The sequence below is a fragment of the Morone saxatilis genome, unplaced genomic scaffold (genome assembly GCF_004916995.1).
Source record: "Morone saxatilis isolate NCDOM2014 unplaced genomic scaffold, NCSU_SB_2.0 Contig15, whole genome shotgun sequence".
NCBI lineage: Eukaryota > Metazoa > Chordata > Actinopteri > Moronidae > Morone > Morone saxatilis.
The window spans coordinates 20,881,705-20,900,885 of NW_023339707.1; the positions used below are offsets into that span (position 1 = coordinate 20,881,705).

Consider the following 19,181-nt stretch of genomic DNA (forward strand, 5'->3'; position numbering starts at 1 on the left):
TGGTGCAATGGTGCATAAAATATAGGTACAATCACACAAAGATATACAAATCACACAAGAATAAAGTACTTTTAAAATATAAATAACTAAAGATAAGAAAAGACACTCTGTACAGAAGATGGGAGTGTATTAATGTAATGCATATATATATAGGGTGGGTATAAGAGTCAGTGTCACACACTTTATAAGACGCTTGTATGTTTGGGTTAACATGTAGTTTCCAACTTATATATATTTTGAATGTTAATATTAATAATAATAATGCCTCCATGGTCAATTGGTGCCGTCCCCCCCTTTCCCCCCCACTATCCATGCCCACCCGCCCGGCAACAGGCCGCCCCTGCCTCCTGCTTCCGCTCGCATTGTAGGGTGGTCGAGAGGAAGGTTACCGAAGAGCCAAAATGGGAGTAGAAATTGAGACCATAACTCCGGGCGACGGTGGGAATTAATCGGCTTTTTATTTTAACACCCGCAACAAAAAAAACAAAAAAACACTCTTATTATGTTCGTTGTTATACATGCTTTCTCCATTTTCTCCCATTTTTTCAGGACAGACATTCCCGAAGAAGGGGCAGCGCGTCGTGGTGCACTATGTCGGTGAGTGTTGGAGGCTAAATGTTTTTTTTCAAAAGGGTATTTTCTTTTAAAAACTAACCGTTAATGTCACGCATCCATGTTAACCGTTGGATGCGCGAGCGAACCGTTGCAGAAACAATTTGAGGCTTCTGCTTCCAACAGCCGTTGGTTAGCATAGCAGCTAGCGCCAAATACCCTGTTTAACAGATTGCTTGGTGTGTCCGTTCGGCTAACAGCAGCTAATGTGATGTTTTAACAACCCGGAGAACCTCTTCTAGCTGATTCAGTAGTTTAAATGCACTTTGTGTTGTCCTTGTTTCGAGGCTTTGTGTAAGTAGGCAGCAGGAGTGGAGCTAACGGAACCGGAGCTAACGGAACCGGAGCTGCTGTCACTGAGCACCGGGAGCTAACCGGCCCCGTGATGCTAACGTTAGCCACTTAGCTCCTGGCAGCTTTAGAAGGCAGCTTTGGCGAAGAAAAGTGGGACTTTTATGGGACTATATGACATCTTCGTGTCACGATATGACATGATAAATAATCCGCGACACCCGATCAGTGTCACGATAGTCATGAAAATATACTCCATGAGTTTTAAAAGTGGCACTAAAAACATACCGGAATCACCTTTACATGTTAATAAACATATACTTATTAAGGCTGCATTTGGTACAAAACATCATATTGAGTTTGAGGATTGTGTGTGAATCATTTTTGCATCACAAATTACATTTTTACACACTAAAAAAGAAACTATTAGAATCATGATGATGTGAAAGAACAGTATTTACTTCATTATAATGCTGTTTTCTCACATTTTTTAACCTTTTGATCAAAACACCACAGCTCTTGCTATTTGCATATTGAACTGTGATTTCAATAATATTTCCAATTAATTGTGCAGCCCTGATATTAATTGCATCACAGCGCCTCATTTTTCTGTGCTTTATTTGGGAATCTATACTATTTCCACACATCCTTTTTATTTTCTTCACTGGCCTGCAAATCTTGTTCCTCAGATATAAGATGTTTGTTCACTACAGACCCAAACAAATCATCACAATTTGAATAGTTTTGTTCTGTGGAAATGAGCATTCCCACTAATGGGGAATCACATAGCAGTCGCAGTATCCCTAATAATAATCGCTTATTGTGCCGATCGTACCGCGATACATTTATCTCAGTATTTCTTTATCGCGATACACAATAATATTGTCTATCATCCCATCCCTAGTGGGACTCATCAACAACCCAAGCTGATCTCTTTTTTTTTCGTTTTTATCAGGCACACTGGCAGATGGGAAAGTGTTTGACTCTTCGAGGTCCCGGGGGAAGCCGTTCAAATTCAAGATTGGACACCAGGAGGTTATTCGTGGTTGGGAAGAAGGAGTAGCCCAGGTGAGGAACTTGTTGTTAACACTGAAAATGATAAAATCCCCACGCATCCTGGAAAACCTGGACATGTTTTGTTCTTTTTCACCTGGAAATTGATTAAATGACCAAATATAAAGCCAGCAGTGTCCTAGAAATGAACAGTTTGAGAGCGAGTGCTGTCCTGAATTGTTAAGAGAAGTATATACGCCTAGACATTTGTTTAAATATGTTATCTGTTGCAGCTACTTAACTCCACAGCGCAGTAATACAAGTACCTTTTTCCATCTTCTCCACAGATGAGTGTAGGTCAGCGGGCGAAGCTGATCTGCTCTCCAGACTTCGCCTATGGCAGCAAAGGGCACCCGGGGATCATCCCACCAAACGCCACTCTCACCTTCGATGTGGAGCTCATCAGTCTGGAAGCCTGAAACTTGTGCACTCACTTTGCTTAATTCCACTCAAATTATCAGGGTGAGACGTTTTATTTGTACCATACTCACGCGGTGGCCAGACGGCGGCACAAATATATGCTGATTTTAATTAAAAACAATCACATATATCGATATTTGCTCGGGAAAAACCCCCAAATGAAAACATTTGACCTCAAAACATTACATTGTTGTGGCACTGTAGTAAAGCATTGAATAGAAATACCTCAAGGTGGGATTAGATGTCTTTTTTTCATTTAACTTAATCCTGTCACTTAGTCTAAAATGTGTTCATAACATCATTAAATGAATTAACATTTTTAACACAGTATTTTTAGAATTAATCTGAATTAATGTGTTAAATTTGACACCAAATTGGGGTTGGCGAGGCGTCTTTTAGGGATGGCAGCTGCCGTCCCTCTAGATCTGCCCCTGGTACCATCACCATGATCATGTGCATCATATAATGTGAAGAAGGGGTAATGTAACTTTAGTATCTCCGTGCAGTGATGAATGCCTCATCACATCAAGCATAAAGCTTTATTTTTTTTATAGCTCTTTTAATGTCTGCTCAGCTACAGTGACTACATTTGGCTTTTGTAACTTCCCCACTGTTGTTTAGAGATTAAATGGTATGTGCATAACAAGCTTTCGCCTCCATATCCTGTAATCCCCTCTTGCTTCTCCTCCTTAATCACAACACTAAGAACCTTTTTTTTTTCTCTCTCTGGTCTCTGCAGGTTGACTCCTATCTTGGGAACATGGAGGAAAAATATTAACAGATGATTCCTGCTCTTGATCCCTGCATAGGACCTATGTCTATAGCTTCACTAGTTCACTCTCCTTTCCATTTAGATACAAATTGTGTTTCGTCACTTGCTTTAAAAACTTTATCCTTCATACTATATTTTAGATTCCATACAGTAATAAGTGATAGGCCATCCCATCCCATGTATTTTGTCATATTCTGCTATGTATTTTTATGGTGATTTTTTTTTTTTTTTATTTGACTTAAAATTTACAAAAATGTGTCTGCCATCAGGACCAGGTTTTAGAGTGTCATGAATATTTAATCAGTCTCATTCTTGTGGCTCTGTGGCCTTTACACTAAAATTGTATTGCGGGTAATGAATTGTCTTGAATAAAAATAAGAATAAATTGTTGTTTGACACAATGATATTTCTATGAATTACCTTTGTGATACTTGTTATTGGGTTAAATTAGAAGAAAAGTCTGAAACACATTGTAACCAGGGATTCATGAATCAAGCACATTATTGCCATGAACAGCCTACAGGTCTCTGCAGATGTAGGATTTCCTTTTTTTCTGTTCTGCAGCGTCAATTCTTAATTTATAAAAACAACTTGCTGAAATATTCACAACTTGACATCATTAGTCTTGTTGATTGCTTGTCAAACATTTGGGGATTTTTTTTTTTTTTGCCAAAAAAAGTAAAAGAAAGAAGTGTTATTTGGTGTCTGGTAAAAGATTTCTAAACGTGCATGTTAAGTTCCCCCACAAAGATTTGTAGGCACATCTTGGGGTTTGTGATTTATCTTTATTTGAAGGAGTTGTGTGTAACAAGCTGTGGATGTTGTAAAAGATCTGTTCCTTACTCTATACACATTAAAAGAGTAATTTTAACACAAACTGCTATTTTCCTTCCATGTGGGTGATTGTATCTCACTGTTTAACCTCAGTATTCCCTTATCATAGACCTTAATTCTCACTGATTTACAGCGCACTGTAATAATAATGGAAAAACAGATGGAAGTATATTTTATTTTCCAAGAAGAGAGGAAACATTCAGGGTATTTCTGCAATATTTAGTTTCTTGTGCAATTACTGTACAGTTACTATTTCATTGTGTACAAGGTGTACTTTCACATATCTGAGTCCAGGTTATGCAATAAGATGTACAGAGAGGAGGATGAGTGACATATCGATCAATTCTGAACATGAAGGGAATGTAGTTGCCAACAAATTGAAAATAAAATAGAAGTTTAAACAAAACTGCTCCAACCACAGATAAATTACAGTTTATTTCCATTGAAGTTTGAATTTGCACTAACAGCTATTCTTCTGCCTTAAGCTGAATAATTGATTAAACAACTAGTGAACCTTATTGTAAAGATACCAAGATACCTGAAAGCTAAAACATTGCTCTTTTTTTATTTTTTTTTGCATAATAAGGCAAAAATTGGTAGCCATACGTGCTGTACATCATTGTTTGTAGTTACAATTGAGCCATTTTAGTCGACACACAAAAGTGCCGCTTATAAGATGAGTATTTCACAACTATGATACACACTGTACATCATTATTATAAACTGCAATACAGTGCTATGAAAGCGACCAACACTGATGCAAAGAATAACTTCTCAAGTGTTAATCTTTACTCGCAGCTGTGCAAATCTTCTTTGTTTCATGTAAAATTAGAAAATATATCACTGTATCAAAATCTCTTCACAAATTCAGTAAACAAAACTGCTCATCCAAGTCTTTCATTCATTCAGCTGTGTGGATCACAAGCTACCGTATGTCAAATCTTGTAGCGATCTCGTATAATCTATTTAGAAATGTCCAGATGGTGCACATTTCAGGACTGGAGCAGTTAAAGTCAGGTGCATATTAATGCCCCGAGTCACACACCCACCTCAAGGCTTTATTTTTAGATCCAAACTGCTATAAAGGCTGTCTGCGTTATGTAAATTCAGGACATAAACTGCAGATTTTTTCTGTAGGTCATTAAAACATTCTAATTGATTTTAGTGGAAAAAAATAGTGTGGATGTTGAGAGCAAATGTCCCAAAAAAAATCAAAGAAATGGAGTCTGTACAGTTTTAAACTCCGATGTTTTGTTTATTGGCAAAAGATCAATAATCTGTCTGTTCTGCACCTGAGTAGATTCGATGCACATGCTCTACTTTTCAGAAGGTAAACGTCGCAACAGCTTTTAAACCATATTCAATATTTTCATGGGTGGAAATGACTGGAGTATAAAAATGAACCTTCCACTCACTGTGCTCTGTAAATTTGAACTAATCAGGTAAGTGCTGACTGTAATTTATTTTTCTGATTTTGTGGGACGTTGCTGAGGTCGAAGAAATTTTATGACTCTCCCATTCCTATTTCTAAAAGAAGTTATGATGAAAATAGAGGAGCATTCAACTTCAGACAATATCTCTTCTTTTCATAAAATAAACTGCATTTCTTTGCCCAGAAGATGGCTCATCTAAATCCAGGTAGGGGCTTTTTTAATTCAAGCAAGGGAACCCAATCAAACTGTGGGCTACATGCAAATTCCAAGAAGAGAAAATCACTTAAACAGCAGGCATAAGCCGTAAGTATATTTGAGTAATGAAAGTATTTAATAATGTACAACTAATCCTTTGTTCTCTAAGGCAAGGCATGACCACAAAATCACAAGGGCATTATGTAAAATCTAAAAATCTTTTAAGAGGAGATGTTCAACGCATGGCAAAGACCGAAATATAATGACGTAAAGTTAGCGTTTGCTGTGGTTGCAGAGGTTGGGAGTTGTGTTCTTGACGTCAGAGGGAGCAGAAAGTCTCAGATTGGTGTTGTTCCATTCATGCTGGCGGGCCTGCGTCCCCTTCCTGCACCCCGGCGTCGAAGTGAGTGGAGGGCCACGGCACAGCACCCCCTCAGCAGGGACCCGATATGATACACCGGCAGTACTTCCCGTTGCGTCCCTCTACACAACCACGCCATGGTTGGGACCACCGGCATGGCCAAAGCCAACAGATCTACAAGGAAGTAGCGGCTCCAGTGGCAGAGCTGAGGGGAATACCCGTCTTCATTTGTGCCTTCAGGTTCATCCACATCGCCCTCTTCTATGTCCAGTACCGTAGCTTCCTGCCTCACTGGAAGCGGAGCTGTAGGGTGTGGCTGGCAGGTGTGAGGCTCTGCTGGCGTCTCTGTAACCTCCTCTGGTTTGTCGGGCGGTAGCGGGTCTAAACTGTATGAATGCTCGGGAGGGGACACTTGTGGTAAAGACGATGGAAACAGATGTGGTTCTGAGGGCATGATGTCTGCTGTGGTTAAAGAAATGACACTCAGATCTTCGGCACCGCTTTCCTCACACAGCCAGGTCATGGTCGGGCTGCAGGCCTGGGAGCGAACCTCTGGCTTCTTCTCTGCTGCAGGCGTAGGAGTAGGGATAGGATCAGAAGCAGGGACAGTTGCCACAGTTACCGGGGCCTCCTCCTGAGGTAAGTGCAGGAACAAGTGATGATGGGGGAGGTAGGTGTGGCCACTGCATGTGCAGCTGCTACTGAGAGTGTGGCAGGAGTGTGAGATTGGCAACACTGCCCCCCCGGTGCACAGCCTTTCATAAGTGGAAGAGCGCGGCACAGTTGGGGGGCCTCGGATGTGGCCCTGTGGTGGCAGCTGCTCCGAAAGGAGGGCCGCCTCCAGAAGCAGGTGGGTTTGTCCTGCTGGGCGAGACACTCTGCCTGATTCGGGTGCGTTCGGGCTGCGCTCCAGCTGCAGAGCCTCGCTGCTCAGTCGGGTGTGGGTGGTGTTGCGGCTCAAAGTGCTGGCAGGGGAACAGCCACAGGAGCGAGACTTCCCCCCTGGCCGAGCTCCCTGCAACCCTGAGTATGGCTTGTGGTCATGGGGGTCTTCATGGACAGTCAGGTTGGACCTTACTGTCTCAACCACTTCCTGAAGGTGCTGGATCTCTTTGCGGGCCTCTTTCAGGGCTAACTGTGCCTCCACACGGTGACATTCCTCCTCTATCCAGTCTTCCTGCATCCTGTACAGTTGGGTCCTCAACTCATCTATTTCACAGTCCCTAAAAAAGTATAAAAAATAAGTAATTAGCAGATTTACTTTCTCTTTTACAGAATCAAAACATATTCAGCAAACAGGACACCGAAAGACTTTGGAGACCACCAAGCACCACGATACTTGAAATAAAAAACATTATTTACTAGTTACCACAAACGCATAACAACCAGCAAAACACTAGAGCTAAAGGTAAAAAGACTCACCTGTGTTGTAGTCTTTCCACATTGTCCCTCAGTCTGGCTCGCAGGTGACGTATACACACCTCCTTCTGTTGCAGAGGTGTGAGGTACTGCTCTGGGGTCGGAGGCCTGATCCCATGGTTGTCACTGCAAGCTGTGTGCTTTGCCTGACGCCTGAATCAACACACAGATATTAAAAGGTCACATAATGTGCTTTGCCTAATCACACATTAAAAAGTAAAGAAACCAGGTGGTGGATTGTACAAAGCCTGTGTCCGTACATAACAAATTAACCTTGTGCGAATGAAACTGCTGCTGAAATTAGCCCTGGAAGCAGTGAACAAAGCGGCTGTATACAAAAGTAGTTTTCAAAACAGCTGAAATTAATTAAATATTTCACGTAATTAAAAGTTCATTGAGTACAACTATGCAATCCCACGCAATCCAATCTAATAGCCCTGCAAGAAACCCTAAGTGAAGCTTACAGTGGTCAGTTTTTGTTGACATTGTGTCAGTGATCTTTGATTCAACTCCATAGTTATTTTAGAGGCTGGAGCTTGTGGTGTAGTTTAATTATATTACATTATACAGAAATGTGTTAATAATATTGTCCATCACAGGGCAAACACAGTTCAGTCAATTACATTCACATCCACTGTAACAGCCTCCAGTCCATCTGACTTCACTGTCTTTAGATTACAGCATCTTTACAAGCAGGGACCTGATTAGAGGCAGGTCTCCTTTACTAGCCTGCTGTGGCGACACGTTTTGACAAGTAAACGCAAGTCTCAATTAGACGCCTGGTTTGGATTTTATAGAAATTGTTTGAATGTATAAAACCCCCTGAAATCCCACTGGGTCACCCACTTGAACGAGTTTTAGGCTGCTTAGATCGGCTACACCAATATACATGTTTAAACATTTGTCAATGTGGACCTCTGATCAGTTAGATTCTCCTCAACTCAATTGCTCAGTTCATTTTACAAAAACCACAAGCACCAAAATATCTAATGAATAATTCGTAATTAATATGTTATTCAATGTTGTATGTTTACTTTTGTGCAAACGTAATTAAAGGCCTGTTCCAAATAGACGCAGGTTGAGTTCAGTGATTGAAGCAAATAAAAACCCAGGCTATTAAATGAAGTTTTACAGTATGTGAAGGAGTCTTGAGAGCATGAAAACTCAACAGAGAAAGATGTGGGATAGCTTCTCTGAACAATGAGCCCCTTATATCACCCTGCTTTTAAGAACAGCCACATATTAAAATATTAATATAACAAAGAGAAGTTTATGATTAATATCTCACCTGGGTGTACTAGGATACGTCCGGGCTGTGGGGCTGCCCTCTACGGCCTTAACCCGACCTGGGTAGGTGTGGGTGCTGGATGTATCGCTGTGGGAATATCGCCCACTGCCGCCACCAGTGCCCACTGAGCGCCTTGAAGGAAGAGATCAACATTACACTCATTTACAACACGGCCACAGTAGCAAATATTTGTGCGTTCATTCTGAAAGGTGTGAGAAGGCCGCAAACAGTACCTGCGCTGACCTGAGGAGGGCTTTCGACTCGGAGTGAGAGACATTGATGTGCAAGAGACCTCCAACCTCTCCACTGCTGCCTCTAGACAGGGACGCTAGGATCCCTCACAGCTGGACTGCAATAACCATTACATAAAGATTTTAGAGGCAAAACCTGCAAATCCTATCTCAATATGATAGAAATATCCCAAAACAATTGAAGGAAAATCCCAGCGTAAAGCATAAATGGTTTTACTCCAACATACTGGTCATGATGTGCTTCTTGACTGGTAGTCAGTGACAGTAGTCTAACCGTAACTCTGATATAAAAAATAGTCTAGGCCGGCAGCAAATAAAGCCTCCTTTCTATGCTGACACAAAGGGGACACAGTGAGTTCACAGTGAGTGCAGCTGTCTCTCTCTCTGAGCTGTGTCCTCTCTGTCTGCAGAGCTGCAGATAAACATCATAAACCTTCACATTAACTAAAGGGCAGAAATAATGAAAATCCGGCATTTGGGGTCTGGTAGTTAAAATGGTCTGTGCGGTTCATTTCCTGCCTACGGTAAATTAAGAATTTGAATCATCACCGTTATTAGTGCAGGGGTGGGATTCATGTATGATTCAGGCTCATTGTGTCCTGTAATGGAGTCATAACATTAGAGGTCCCTACATCTTGTGCTGCTCCGTAAAAGCAGCACTGTAGCCAGAATTTTAGAAATACAGAAGTCAGACATCTAATTATTTGGATCTTCTATTTTTAATTTATCCAGTAAATTGTTCAATTATATTGTCTGTACTTGTTCATGAAGCAAGAAAATTGTGGAACATTAGTTCTTTACAGCTTGGTATTGAATCCTTAATATATTATGACTCTTGGCTGAAATGTATCTGTAAGGTAGAGTATTGAAAAGAGACAAGTATTGAAAGTTGTTATTGAATATCTGGTCAGAGTTTTAGGCTTATTCACATATCATTTGATTATTATCTCAATTTTATCTAACTTTAGACTACATTTTATGTATCTTTTTATCTTTTATCTCTATTAAACTGATACATGGAGCAGTTTGATATTGTTGAGAGTAGAAACATGTTTATATTCCCCAAAGTTTGGTGTCCTACAGGCACTGATGGGGACACTGAGGGGTGCTGAAAGTCAATTTATATAATGACGTCATACTAAATGCTAAATGCATGACATTCATTGCTTCTGCATTATATTAAATGACCAAAGTCATTAATAACCTATTTCATAATTATTAACAACATTTTATAACTTTTTTGCAGATAAAACACATTAAAAACACAGCAAAACCTCTCAGTTTGACCATTTTAATGAATAATGGTTTTCATTATACCAGATTTTAGTGGGTGCTGCAGTCCCCCTTACTATGGACAGCCAACCATATTCCTTAATTTTGTTGCCTTTTAATTTTTGTTGTCATATTTAAGTGTTTTAATTATAGAATGTAAACTAAATTAGATTAAAACTCTAAAACTCACAGAACAAACACAGATGACATGACCTCAGTTATCACCTATTATTTATGTTTTCTCAGGATTAGGTAGATCTGGCACCACCCCAGTTAAAAGCTCACTTCTATGACACAGGGAGAAAGAATAAAAAGCTGAGGACAAAATGTTCCTTTAAAAGTCCCTGGCTTCATGCAGCTCTGTAGGGAACCTGCTGATCCAGGCCTCAAACATACCTGCTGCAGGATAAACCTTTAGTGGCTGCACACACAACAGACCTACTCTACTGAAACTGCACATCAGCCTAAACCAAAACAGACAGCATATTAATGTTGTCCTATATTTAAATTCTAGGACGACGAGACGGGAAATCTCACCCCCCTCTCTTCATCATCTTCTGTCTGCGCAACAAGTGGCGAGTACGTTATTGGTGAGAAATACGCAATCATCTTACGTAAGTGTGAGTATCAGTGTTTACTGTGGAGGCGAGCATCATACAGTGGGTGGGTGAAACTGCACTTAAAGCAGCATTTAGACTTCAAACGGAAACAAGATAGCTGAATGTTTTCCGGATTCATCATCGTATCAGAAAGATGCGGGGATGTTGCGCTTCGTCCTTGGATAACCATTATAAGCTTTTTTACATGTGTCGCCTACAATAAAGCACTGTTAGATAAGCAGGCTGGGATGATAAAAGAAAAAGAAAAAGCATTTAAAAGAAGTCTTATGATTTGATTAGCCAGCTGACAACAGAGGGAGTCTTTAAACAGGACATCTAACAGCCCAGCAGATACTTTCCATAAAGGAAACCGCAGCTCATAAAAAAAACAGCTGACTAATAACATCTAGTCCCAGCTGTGTCCTACATACAGGGATATTATACCCGGTGTCTGAATCCCCAAAACAAAACCTTTCTAGTGTCCACACACACACACACACAGCCCGCCCCACATGAACAGCCTTACATAAAAACTGTCACACTACCATCTCGGCAGGTGGAAGTTGAGCATCGTAAAAGAGCCTCGGTTCCCGCCAGACTTGATGGTCGCTGAACAGTCTCCGGTGGCAACAGGAAGAAAAGATGCTGCTGATGCTGATGCTGATGAGGGTCCATCCTGCAGCCATGAAGCCCGGAGATGAAATGAGGCGACTGCGTCTGCTGCATCGGTGCTTCTTAAAGTGACAGTAGGGGATAACGATGCTTCATCTGGCGGCACCTTAAATGCACATTAGCGTTTATTGACGGCGGCTGGGATAATACTGTCTGATGGTACTTTAGAAACCCTGATTCAGTGCAGCACTGACAGGAGGTAGGATGATGAGAGCCCCAAGCTGGACTGGTACACCGTGTTCAACCCCTCAGATGATGGATGAATGTGCAGAGGATCATTTAGTGACTAAAGTTTTGCTCCTTTGAAAATAGGTTTAAATTAAAACTGTGTACAAGCATGCATTTATTTTAATACAATCGTCAAATCACACAAGCCATAAAAAGATATTTACAATTTCAGTTGAACACATTTAAAATGGCTTAAACTCTTAAATTATAGACTTTGTACATACTGAACTCCAAGAACATGTGGGAAATGGGAATGTCACTGAATTCCTATGCCTTCTAAGCATATGATCTCTATTACTCTTACGATACGCACCTGTGATAAAAACAAATATATGTAGCTTTCCCCTGAATGTGTGAGCATAAAATGGACGACATACACAAGTTGTGGGCTAATAAATAACTTTGTGAGTCTATTCACACTGTACAATTTAAACACCAGTCACACCATTTGTTGCTCATACAGCTCAGTGCTGTACAGAAGCCGAGATCTATCTAGACCACAAGAATGACAGGCGGATATATGACTGTAATATCAAATAAATATATGCTACCTGCTGAAAAAGAACAATGTTAAATAGATGTACCTGTAGTTCGTTTACATTGAAATGTTAATTTTTCTCTCAGATAAAACCCAACAGGGGGTTTAATCGACATTTGGTGCCTAACGGCTCTTACACAGAGTGGGTGTTCTGTGTATTCTGTGTTTAAAATAAACAGAAGAGGAACTGGTTTAAAACACTAACTGAACATGCAGGAAATTTCAGTCACGAAAACACCTCAAGAAAAAACTGCTTAGTATCAGAAGTTGCCGATATAAATAGTCCTTCATTGATACCGTTCCAATTCCTCACAAAGGAAAAGGGCCAAGAACAAGCACAAGGAGTATGTACAAGCTTTGAGACACACAAACAAACATACTAACGTGTGTGACAGGTTTTCCCAGTGAAGTAAACAGAAAACTGATGTAGTAACACGAACATGTGCTACTTGTGCATGAGGCAGATCCAGCAGAACCAGGACTGCAACTCTTTTATGAACATGTAACCCGAAGCTTTAATTCTCTGGAACGATTTTCTGTCGCACTACTCATAGAAGCTGGGTCCAGGTGTGACAGTGATGTCCTCATAGGGTGCGCTCTGGTGCAGGTGAAGGGCTTTTTGTTTGATCAGGACCAGGAGACAGAAGAAAGTGGTTGCAGCCTGCCAGCGATTGCCTCCTTCGCACAGTGCCTCCAGGCTGAACGTGGTGTCACCGTTTCTCTGAACAAACACAAACACACACACAAGAATTTAATTTCCCCAACATCCTCCCTAATCCGGCCTCAACTTTCTCATCTTTAAATCCTTGTCCGCTGTGACTATAGATTTTTATCTGTCATACAGTGGGAGCAGGGAAACAACATTCAAGGCTCCCCCAGTCTTTTAAATGAATCTTTTCTCGTTTTTCTTGACAATACAGGACAGCTCTCGCTCACCAGCGCTCATATAATTTCTGCTGCGGTCTCGGTGAATTGACTACAGTTTAGTAGTCGAATTTATTTGATGTTACAGAAAGTGGAAGTGTTTGTTGCACATAGTTAACATCACTGTTTGTATGTTTTTTATGTTTTATTTATCAGCCACAACAACAAATGTACATTTGATCATTGCCTGCATGTAGATATGATCGTCTACAGTATTTCCAAAGGGCTTCTCTGAGAATTCTGCTCGTCGACTCGACACCGGAAAGACCGTTCCACTTCGTGTCTGGTAAACCTGCTGTGAATTGTCCCGGAGTTTATCCTACCAGTAGTTAAGTTTCAAGCAAAATCCGGCCCTACGTTTATGTAGGTGACCTAAGTGAAGGGCTCAAACCCAATCAAACATTTCAAAGACAACATAGATTATTTCCTGGATATTTGGTCATTTTAATTAATTTCCAGGCGTTTCAATAACTTATGAATGGTTACAGTCCTGTGTCCTGAATATGCAGGCTTTACAAATATATCATATAGTTGATATATGCAAGACAGGGGCAGTTGGTGTTACTGTGACTACCTGAACATTTATTTTTAGGTACTTACTTTTTTTAGAGAGTTCAGAAGCTTCTGTGCACGCCTGGATGCCTGGACACCCCTCTCCTCAAAGTCCTGGCTGTCCAGCATAGACTGCAGGTTAGAAAAGGGATTTCAGTCAGTGATGCTGGGCAAATCTCCAAGTCAGCATGGGAAATTAACACCCGCCATCTGGTAAACGCTGATTGTCTTGTCTAGCTTGTCTATCGTAACAGCCATTTTTGCAGATAACCATCAATTATTTGTTCACTTTCATTCCAAAGATAAGGAAAGTAAAATGTGGAGTCAGAGTTTAATTCCCTGCCCTGTTTCTATTTGTAACGGTCTGTGTGTGTTGACAAGCACCTGAGTGTGAAGGGAAGTTGACTGAGTCTGCTCCACATGAGATGGATGGACAAACATGGAGTCTTCTGATGGAAGTTCTGGATGAGTGAACTCTGACCTGTTTCCATCCTGACAGACACACAGCACAGATTATAAACTAAAGACAAAAAGGAACTACAGAGAATCACATCTTGTTCAACGTACATACCTTCTCTTCACCTGACATGCTGATGCGTACTTACTTGTGCGAGCTCTGAGTAATTCTCACGTTGACTGTCGTTCATGTGATCGAAGACTGTCAGCTCAGTGTGGTGTGTTTTTTCAGTATCTATAGATGAATCTGCGACACTGACGTCTGTGGTGAGGGCACTTATGTTCCTCTGAGCTATATGAGAAATATAATTGTACAGAGGAAGAGCAGAGAAGAGCAGATAACAGTTAAAAATAGTGAGATTACAGTTCTCTCAGCTCTCCTGCTTAAATATGCAAGTTCCTACCTTCTTGTCCATCCTGGCGCATCTCCTCAACCTCCCCACACGCACTGCAATATTTCACCTTGAAAACAGTCTTGATAAAGAGCTGCAAAGGCAAAAAGGGATTGAACAGTCATTTTACTTTAATGTTCACTATTTACAGATTCACCGTCTTTTAGAAAAAGAGATGTGTTCATCTTTTTACCTCCTTTATCTGTGGCGTTAGTACAGTGGAACATGGCCGTGAAAAGAGTTTGTCTGCACCTCCGTTCTCTTTCCACTGCATGAGCTGCAGGGTTGGGGGGGCCATGTCCAAGGGGACGACCAGATCTGAATAGTCCGAGAGCTGGTCTCTGATTGATTCATTGGTCAGCTCTTTAGTCTGGTCCACAACCAACTTGCGTTTCCTCTTCCCCTTCTTCCTCTCCGAGTTCGCTAAAAAGAAACAGAAGCTCAGAAGAATACCTACTGTTTGTGTGACAGGGAATGGACACCAGGTCAACTGTTTAAGACTGTAGTGAAGTGCTCAGAACATCTCAGTAAATGTTTGCATACTATAAAGCACATTTGTGAGTGGAAGGAACACAGTTTGAGAGTTTGGTTGTGCCTACGAGTGATGGCCACAGGTTCAAGGGCAAAGGCCTTCTCCTCATTAGCAAGCAGGGTGGTCTCATTCGGTGTGGGGGTCTCCACCTCCATCCTCTCAGCATCCGGAACGCATATGTAGTCTGAAAGAACAAAACGTGACAACTTTATCCACTGGTGCTGCTGTACCATCAAACAAAACCATAATCTACACAAACAACCAGTGCTGATAAGACAAAATACGGTCAAAGCATTAATAATGAACTGTAAAATATTCATCATGATGAATCAGCACCTTGTTGACAATCTGGTGCAGAGATCTCTGGAGCATGTCGAGGCTCTTGTGGGATGAAGTCGGTGGACTGATCACTGGAGATCGTCAGAAAGTCTACAGAGTAATTAAAAGAATCAGTCTTACTTTTAGCAGAATAAAACACCATTGACATAATAAGGGCAAAGATGTACAGTAGACGAAGGAGTGCAGGAAGAATCCTTTTCTTATTTGATTATCATTTATTGGTTATCAAGAACTACTGAATGCTTTGTATTTGACAGTCTGGAACTTTTCAAAGACATGGCCCATGAACACTGGTTTGTGCTTCCTCCCCAAATGAGAGACAAGAGACAGTCTAGCCTCACAATCCCAGTATACTTGTGAAATCAAATATTTCAGAAATTCCTTTTCACCGTGTTAAGAGATAATTGTTCTACAAAGGCTGACTTTGGAGGACGCAGCCTGAGAATTGGGACATCGTATCAGGTTTGCTAAAGTAATTTCCTTCAAGGTTTCAGATGGGTACATACATCTTTGGGCCAAAAACCTACACTGAAAAAACACCCCTGGTTTCTATTTCTCACACTTCCACAAATCTGTCTCAAAATGAAGTCTGCCATAGTACTTGCCTAGTTTAGTGAAAGGTAAAAACAGACTATTAACAGCAGTAAAACAAGTCAAAAACACAAGGATTGCTGTTTTCAGTGCATGATGTTCGTTAGGCTAAAATCTGGCAAAAACGTATCCTGATCAATTCACAATCACTACCGAGTAGATCGAACCCTTTATCCTCATCCCCAAAAGTGTCTCCATGTTGAGCCAGGCTCTGGAAGCTCATATCCAGTAGTCCAGTTTGGTGGCTCTGGGACTCATCTCCTACACATCAGACCACACAAAAGGAGGCAATAATTCATATAAAGTCAGTATGAGATGTCCGCTGTGCGCAGAAGAACACGCTAAAGTTCATCCTAATGAAGAAACATGTCAGCTAATGAGATAATATTGTTAATTTATGTGATTTTGGAGCACAATGGGGGTCTGAGGCACAGAGGAATAATCTATATCAGGCTTTGGCTCCACAGAATATATAAAGTATTATTGTTGGTTTTCACATTTTAATGGGATTTGTTATCAATAAAGAAAATATAGAATATCACCGGATGTATCTTTAAGTCAAATTACAGGAGTAATGCAGGAATAAATGAATGCTGAATATACCAAAAGGCTCTACAATAACTAAAATATAATTCCATAACGATGCTCTGGCTCATCCCAAATGATAACGTACTCGTTCTTACCAAAATATGCAGAGTTCAGAAAGCCATTTCCAAAATCCTCTTTCAGAGTGATTTCCTCTGATCGACTCTGGTTCAGTGAAAAGTGGTCCACAACATCTATGTTACTGGTGTCCCATCATGACGTGAACATAGTGAAGACACAGACAGAACATTATTTCATTATACACAAAGGGCATTTAACAACCTGTACCTTATTTTCCCATGTTTTTGTGTCAAAGTGACTAGTGGGAACAGCAACTCTTGGACTTGGTAGTATTAAATGAGAGCGTGGAGCCTGCCATTACTAGTGCTTGTTTTTGCCACCGACAGACTTGGGCATAGAGTCACAGCACCCACAGGGAAACCACCCGTCTCCCCGAGCTTTGCAGCCTTGCAACAGCTGGTTCTCTCTCCTCGTCCACTCTTCAGTTTGTAGTCTTTGTCCGTAAAGTTCGGCTCAAATAAATACAGGCAGCCGTTACGTTTAAAGGTCACATCCAAATCAGCTAAATATTCAGCCACGGCATTGAAAATCTTTTACGTAACACTTAAAAATAACAAACTCTTCCTGGCCGGCATTACTACGCTTTCCACAGTTGTTTTCCTGCAATAAGTCCCGTCACAAACTTGGTTAGACACGCAGCAAATCAAGTGAAGCGTTTCATTTCTCTGTAGAGTCGTGTTGTCAGAAACTTCTGGCAAAAACAAGCACTTCCTCAATACTGGACCAAATTCGACTTGTTGTCCGCATTAGTCACTCTGACACAAAACATGGGAAAATAAAGGCCAGGTTAAAGACATCAAAGTCACCGTTTAAAGAAACGATGGGTGATCCGAATGAACATAACATAACATCATTTATAACATCAGTAAAGTTTGTAATCCAAGTATGAAACCTCATTCTTTTCTGTGTCTTAGAGTATCTTGAAAAGTGCTCTGTACCTCGGGTCTGGCAGCTGGACATCAAAGGCAGTGAAATCTTCGACCAAGGTAATTGCTTTTTGCGCAGCCTCGAGCTCCTCCACGGGCATATCAGTCTGACCTGGTGCGTTGAGAAAGAGAAACAGGGCAAATAATACAAAATACGTACTGCATTGAGAAAGAGAAGAGGTATGAACAGCAGCCAGCTATCTAACTGCAAAGATATTTCTTTGGAAAAGATAGAAAAGAGGAATAAATAAATTACAGGTAGTGTGCGGTCACTTTCAAGGGTTCTATCAAAGAGACATCTGGATTTATCGATTAATTCTTCATCATACACAAGTCAGCTGAGCTTATATAATAATAAATTAATTCAGTGAACCTCCTAGTTGGTTGTGTGGTATAAGATTATTTTTTTGCCTTCACTGTCTCTCAGATATTGTACAAAGCACAAATCATACATGCATATAACTGCCTTGCACCAGAATAATGTGGTAAAGTAATTATGTCTGTCACCCTCTGGTGGTTGTCTTCTTTAAGGAAAGTGTTTACAGTTTATTAAGTATATCTAGCTGAAACTGTTGCAGTCTAACACAAGAGTTCTGCAATTAATCCTATCTTTGTGAAGGCTGAGAGTTCAGGTTTTGTTTTAAAACTATTTTAGAAAAATATTGATTTTTTTTGTATTATGTTCTACTGGCAGGGGTTTTTATTATTTTTTCAACCCTATTTATGTTAATGAGTGTGGGCTAAATAAGACACACCTCTTTCTAAAATGCCATACAGTTCAACAGCACCGCAGACAGCGTAACATTAAATCAATAATGCATTGTTTAGGACGCATTAGTTTTAGATATACGCAAGAAACTGGCAACTGAGTGCATTTTCATTTGAGTACATGTATTCTGCATTACAGTGACTCCATTTCTCATCCTTTTATCCGACCACTTGCATTTACATTGTGGAGGAAAGGCAAGTTTCTGCAGTGTTAAATTACAGGCAGGGTTTAATGTATTCAAGAAGAGCTTTCACATTTACTAAACAAAAAAAAACATCCACTCTGGTTAAAATTACACATCACGTACAGATGTTTTCCTTTTACCTACAAATGCATCCAGATGGTCATAGCTGTCATTCCATACCCCCTTTTTTTCTTCAAAAATAATAACCATTTCAGCCACACCACGGCCCTGTCCATCCCTGTGGTGCTTTTATTTGTCACTGCAATTTAAATAATTAAGCACGACGCTGTCAAAACAAACAGGCTTGTGTTACCTTACCTGGTCTGAATGCCATTTTAATTTTAACCAGGGCATCACTGCAGTCTGCAAGGAGATACTTTGCTTTTCTGGAGTAGATCCTGACCACACCAATGAGCAGATGACCAGATGTCCTCAAACCAATTCTCATCTGCAGAAATCACACAGGTTGCACCTCAGACAGCTGTCATAAATTAAATATTAGACAAACTGGGGGGGTTTTTTAAGATGCATTTTGACAACTGGGTGTTGCGATAACTGAGGAGATGTGGGAGGACATCTGGGATAATGCAAGGAAACTAACTGTTTGTAACC

At 40.7% G+C, this 19,181-nt stretch overlaps 3 protein-coding genes across 4 annotated transcripts; 1 reads left to right on the top strand and 2 right to left on the bottom strand.

The window, feature by feature from the left end:
* Nucleotides 1-327: 327 nt before the first annotated feature.
* LOC118324708 (peptidyl-prolyl cis-trans isomerase FKBP1A-like) lies at nt 328-4,025 on the top strand. The gene is made up of 5 exons (XM_035657162.1): nt 328-438; nt 550-597; nt 1,859-1,971; nt 2,244-2,418; nt 3,116-4,025. Exons 1-4 carry the CDS (start codon nt 402-404, stop codon nt 2,373-2,375), a joined length of 330 nt encoding a protein of 109 aa, XP_035513055.1. The 5' UTR covers nt 328-401; the 3' UTR covers nt 2,376-2,418; nt 3,116-4,025.
* Nucleotides 4,026-4,236: 211 nt separating this feature from the next.
* On the bottom strand, nt 4,237-11,481 carry LOC118324707 (syntaphilin). 2 transcript variants are annotated; one of them, XM_035657159.1, is made up of 5 exons: nt 11,346-11,481; nt 8,912-9,027; nt 8,679-8,810; nt 7,394-7,543; nt 4,237-7,194 (listed from the first exon to the last, which is right to left on the bottom strand). In XM_035657159.1, exons 2-5 carry the CDS (start codon nt 8,953-8,955, stop codon nt 5,949-5,951), a joined length of 1,572 nt encoding a protein of 523 aa, XP_035513052.1. In that variant the 5' UTR covers nt 8,956-9,027; nt 11,346-11,481; the 3' UTR covers nt 4,237-5,948. The 2 variants fall into 2 exon arrangements, with proteins under 2 accessions (XP_035513052.1, XP_035513053.1); XM_035657160.1 differs by lacking the exon at nt 11,346-11,481 and having other exon boundaries at nt 8,912-9,430.
* Nucleotides 11,482-11,814: 333 nt separating this feature from the next.
* rad21l1 (RAD21 cohesin complex component like 1) lies at nt 11,815-19,017 on the bottom strand (the record flags this gene model as incomplete). The annotated part of the gene is given in 12 exon segments (XM_035656072.1): nt 11,815-12,959; nt 13,763-13,846; nt 14,099-14,206; nt 14,320-14,462; nt 14,575-14,656; nt 14,756-14,985; nt 15,162-15,278; nt 15,431-15,523; nt 16,178-16,285; nt 16,708-16,811; nt 17,629-17,728; nt 18,888-19,017. Coding segments are annotated over 12 exon segments (1,476 nt in total), but the record flags the coding sequence as incomplete, so codon positions are not given.
* Nucleotides 19,018-19,181: the final 164 nt, after the last annotated feature.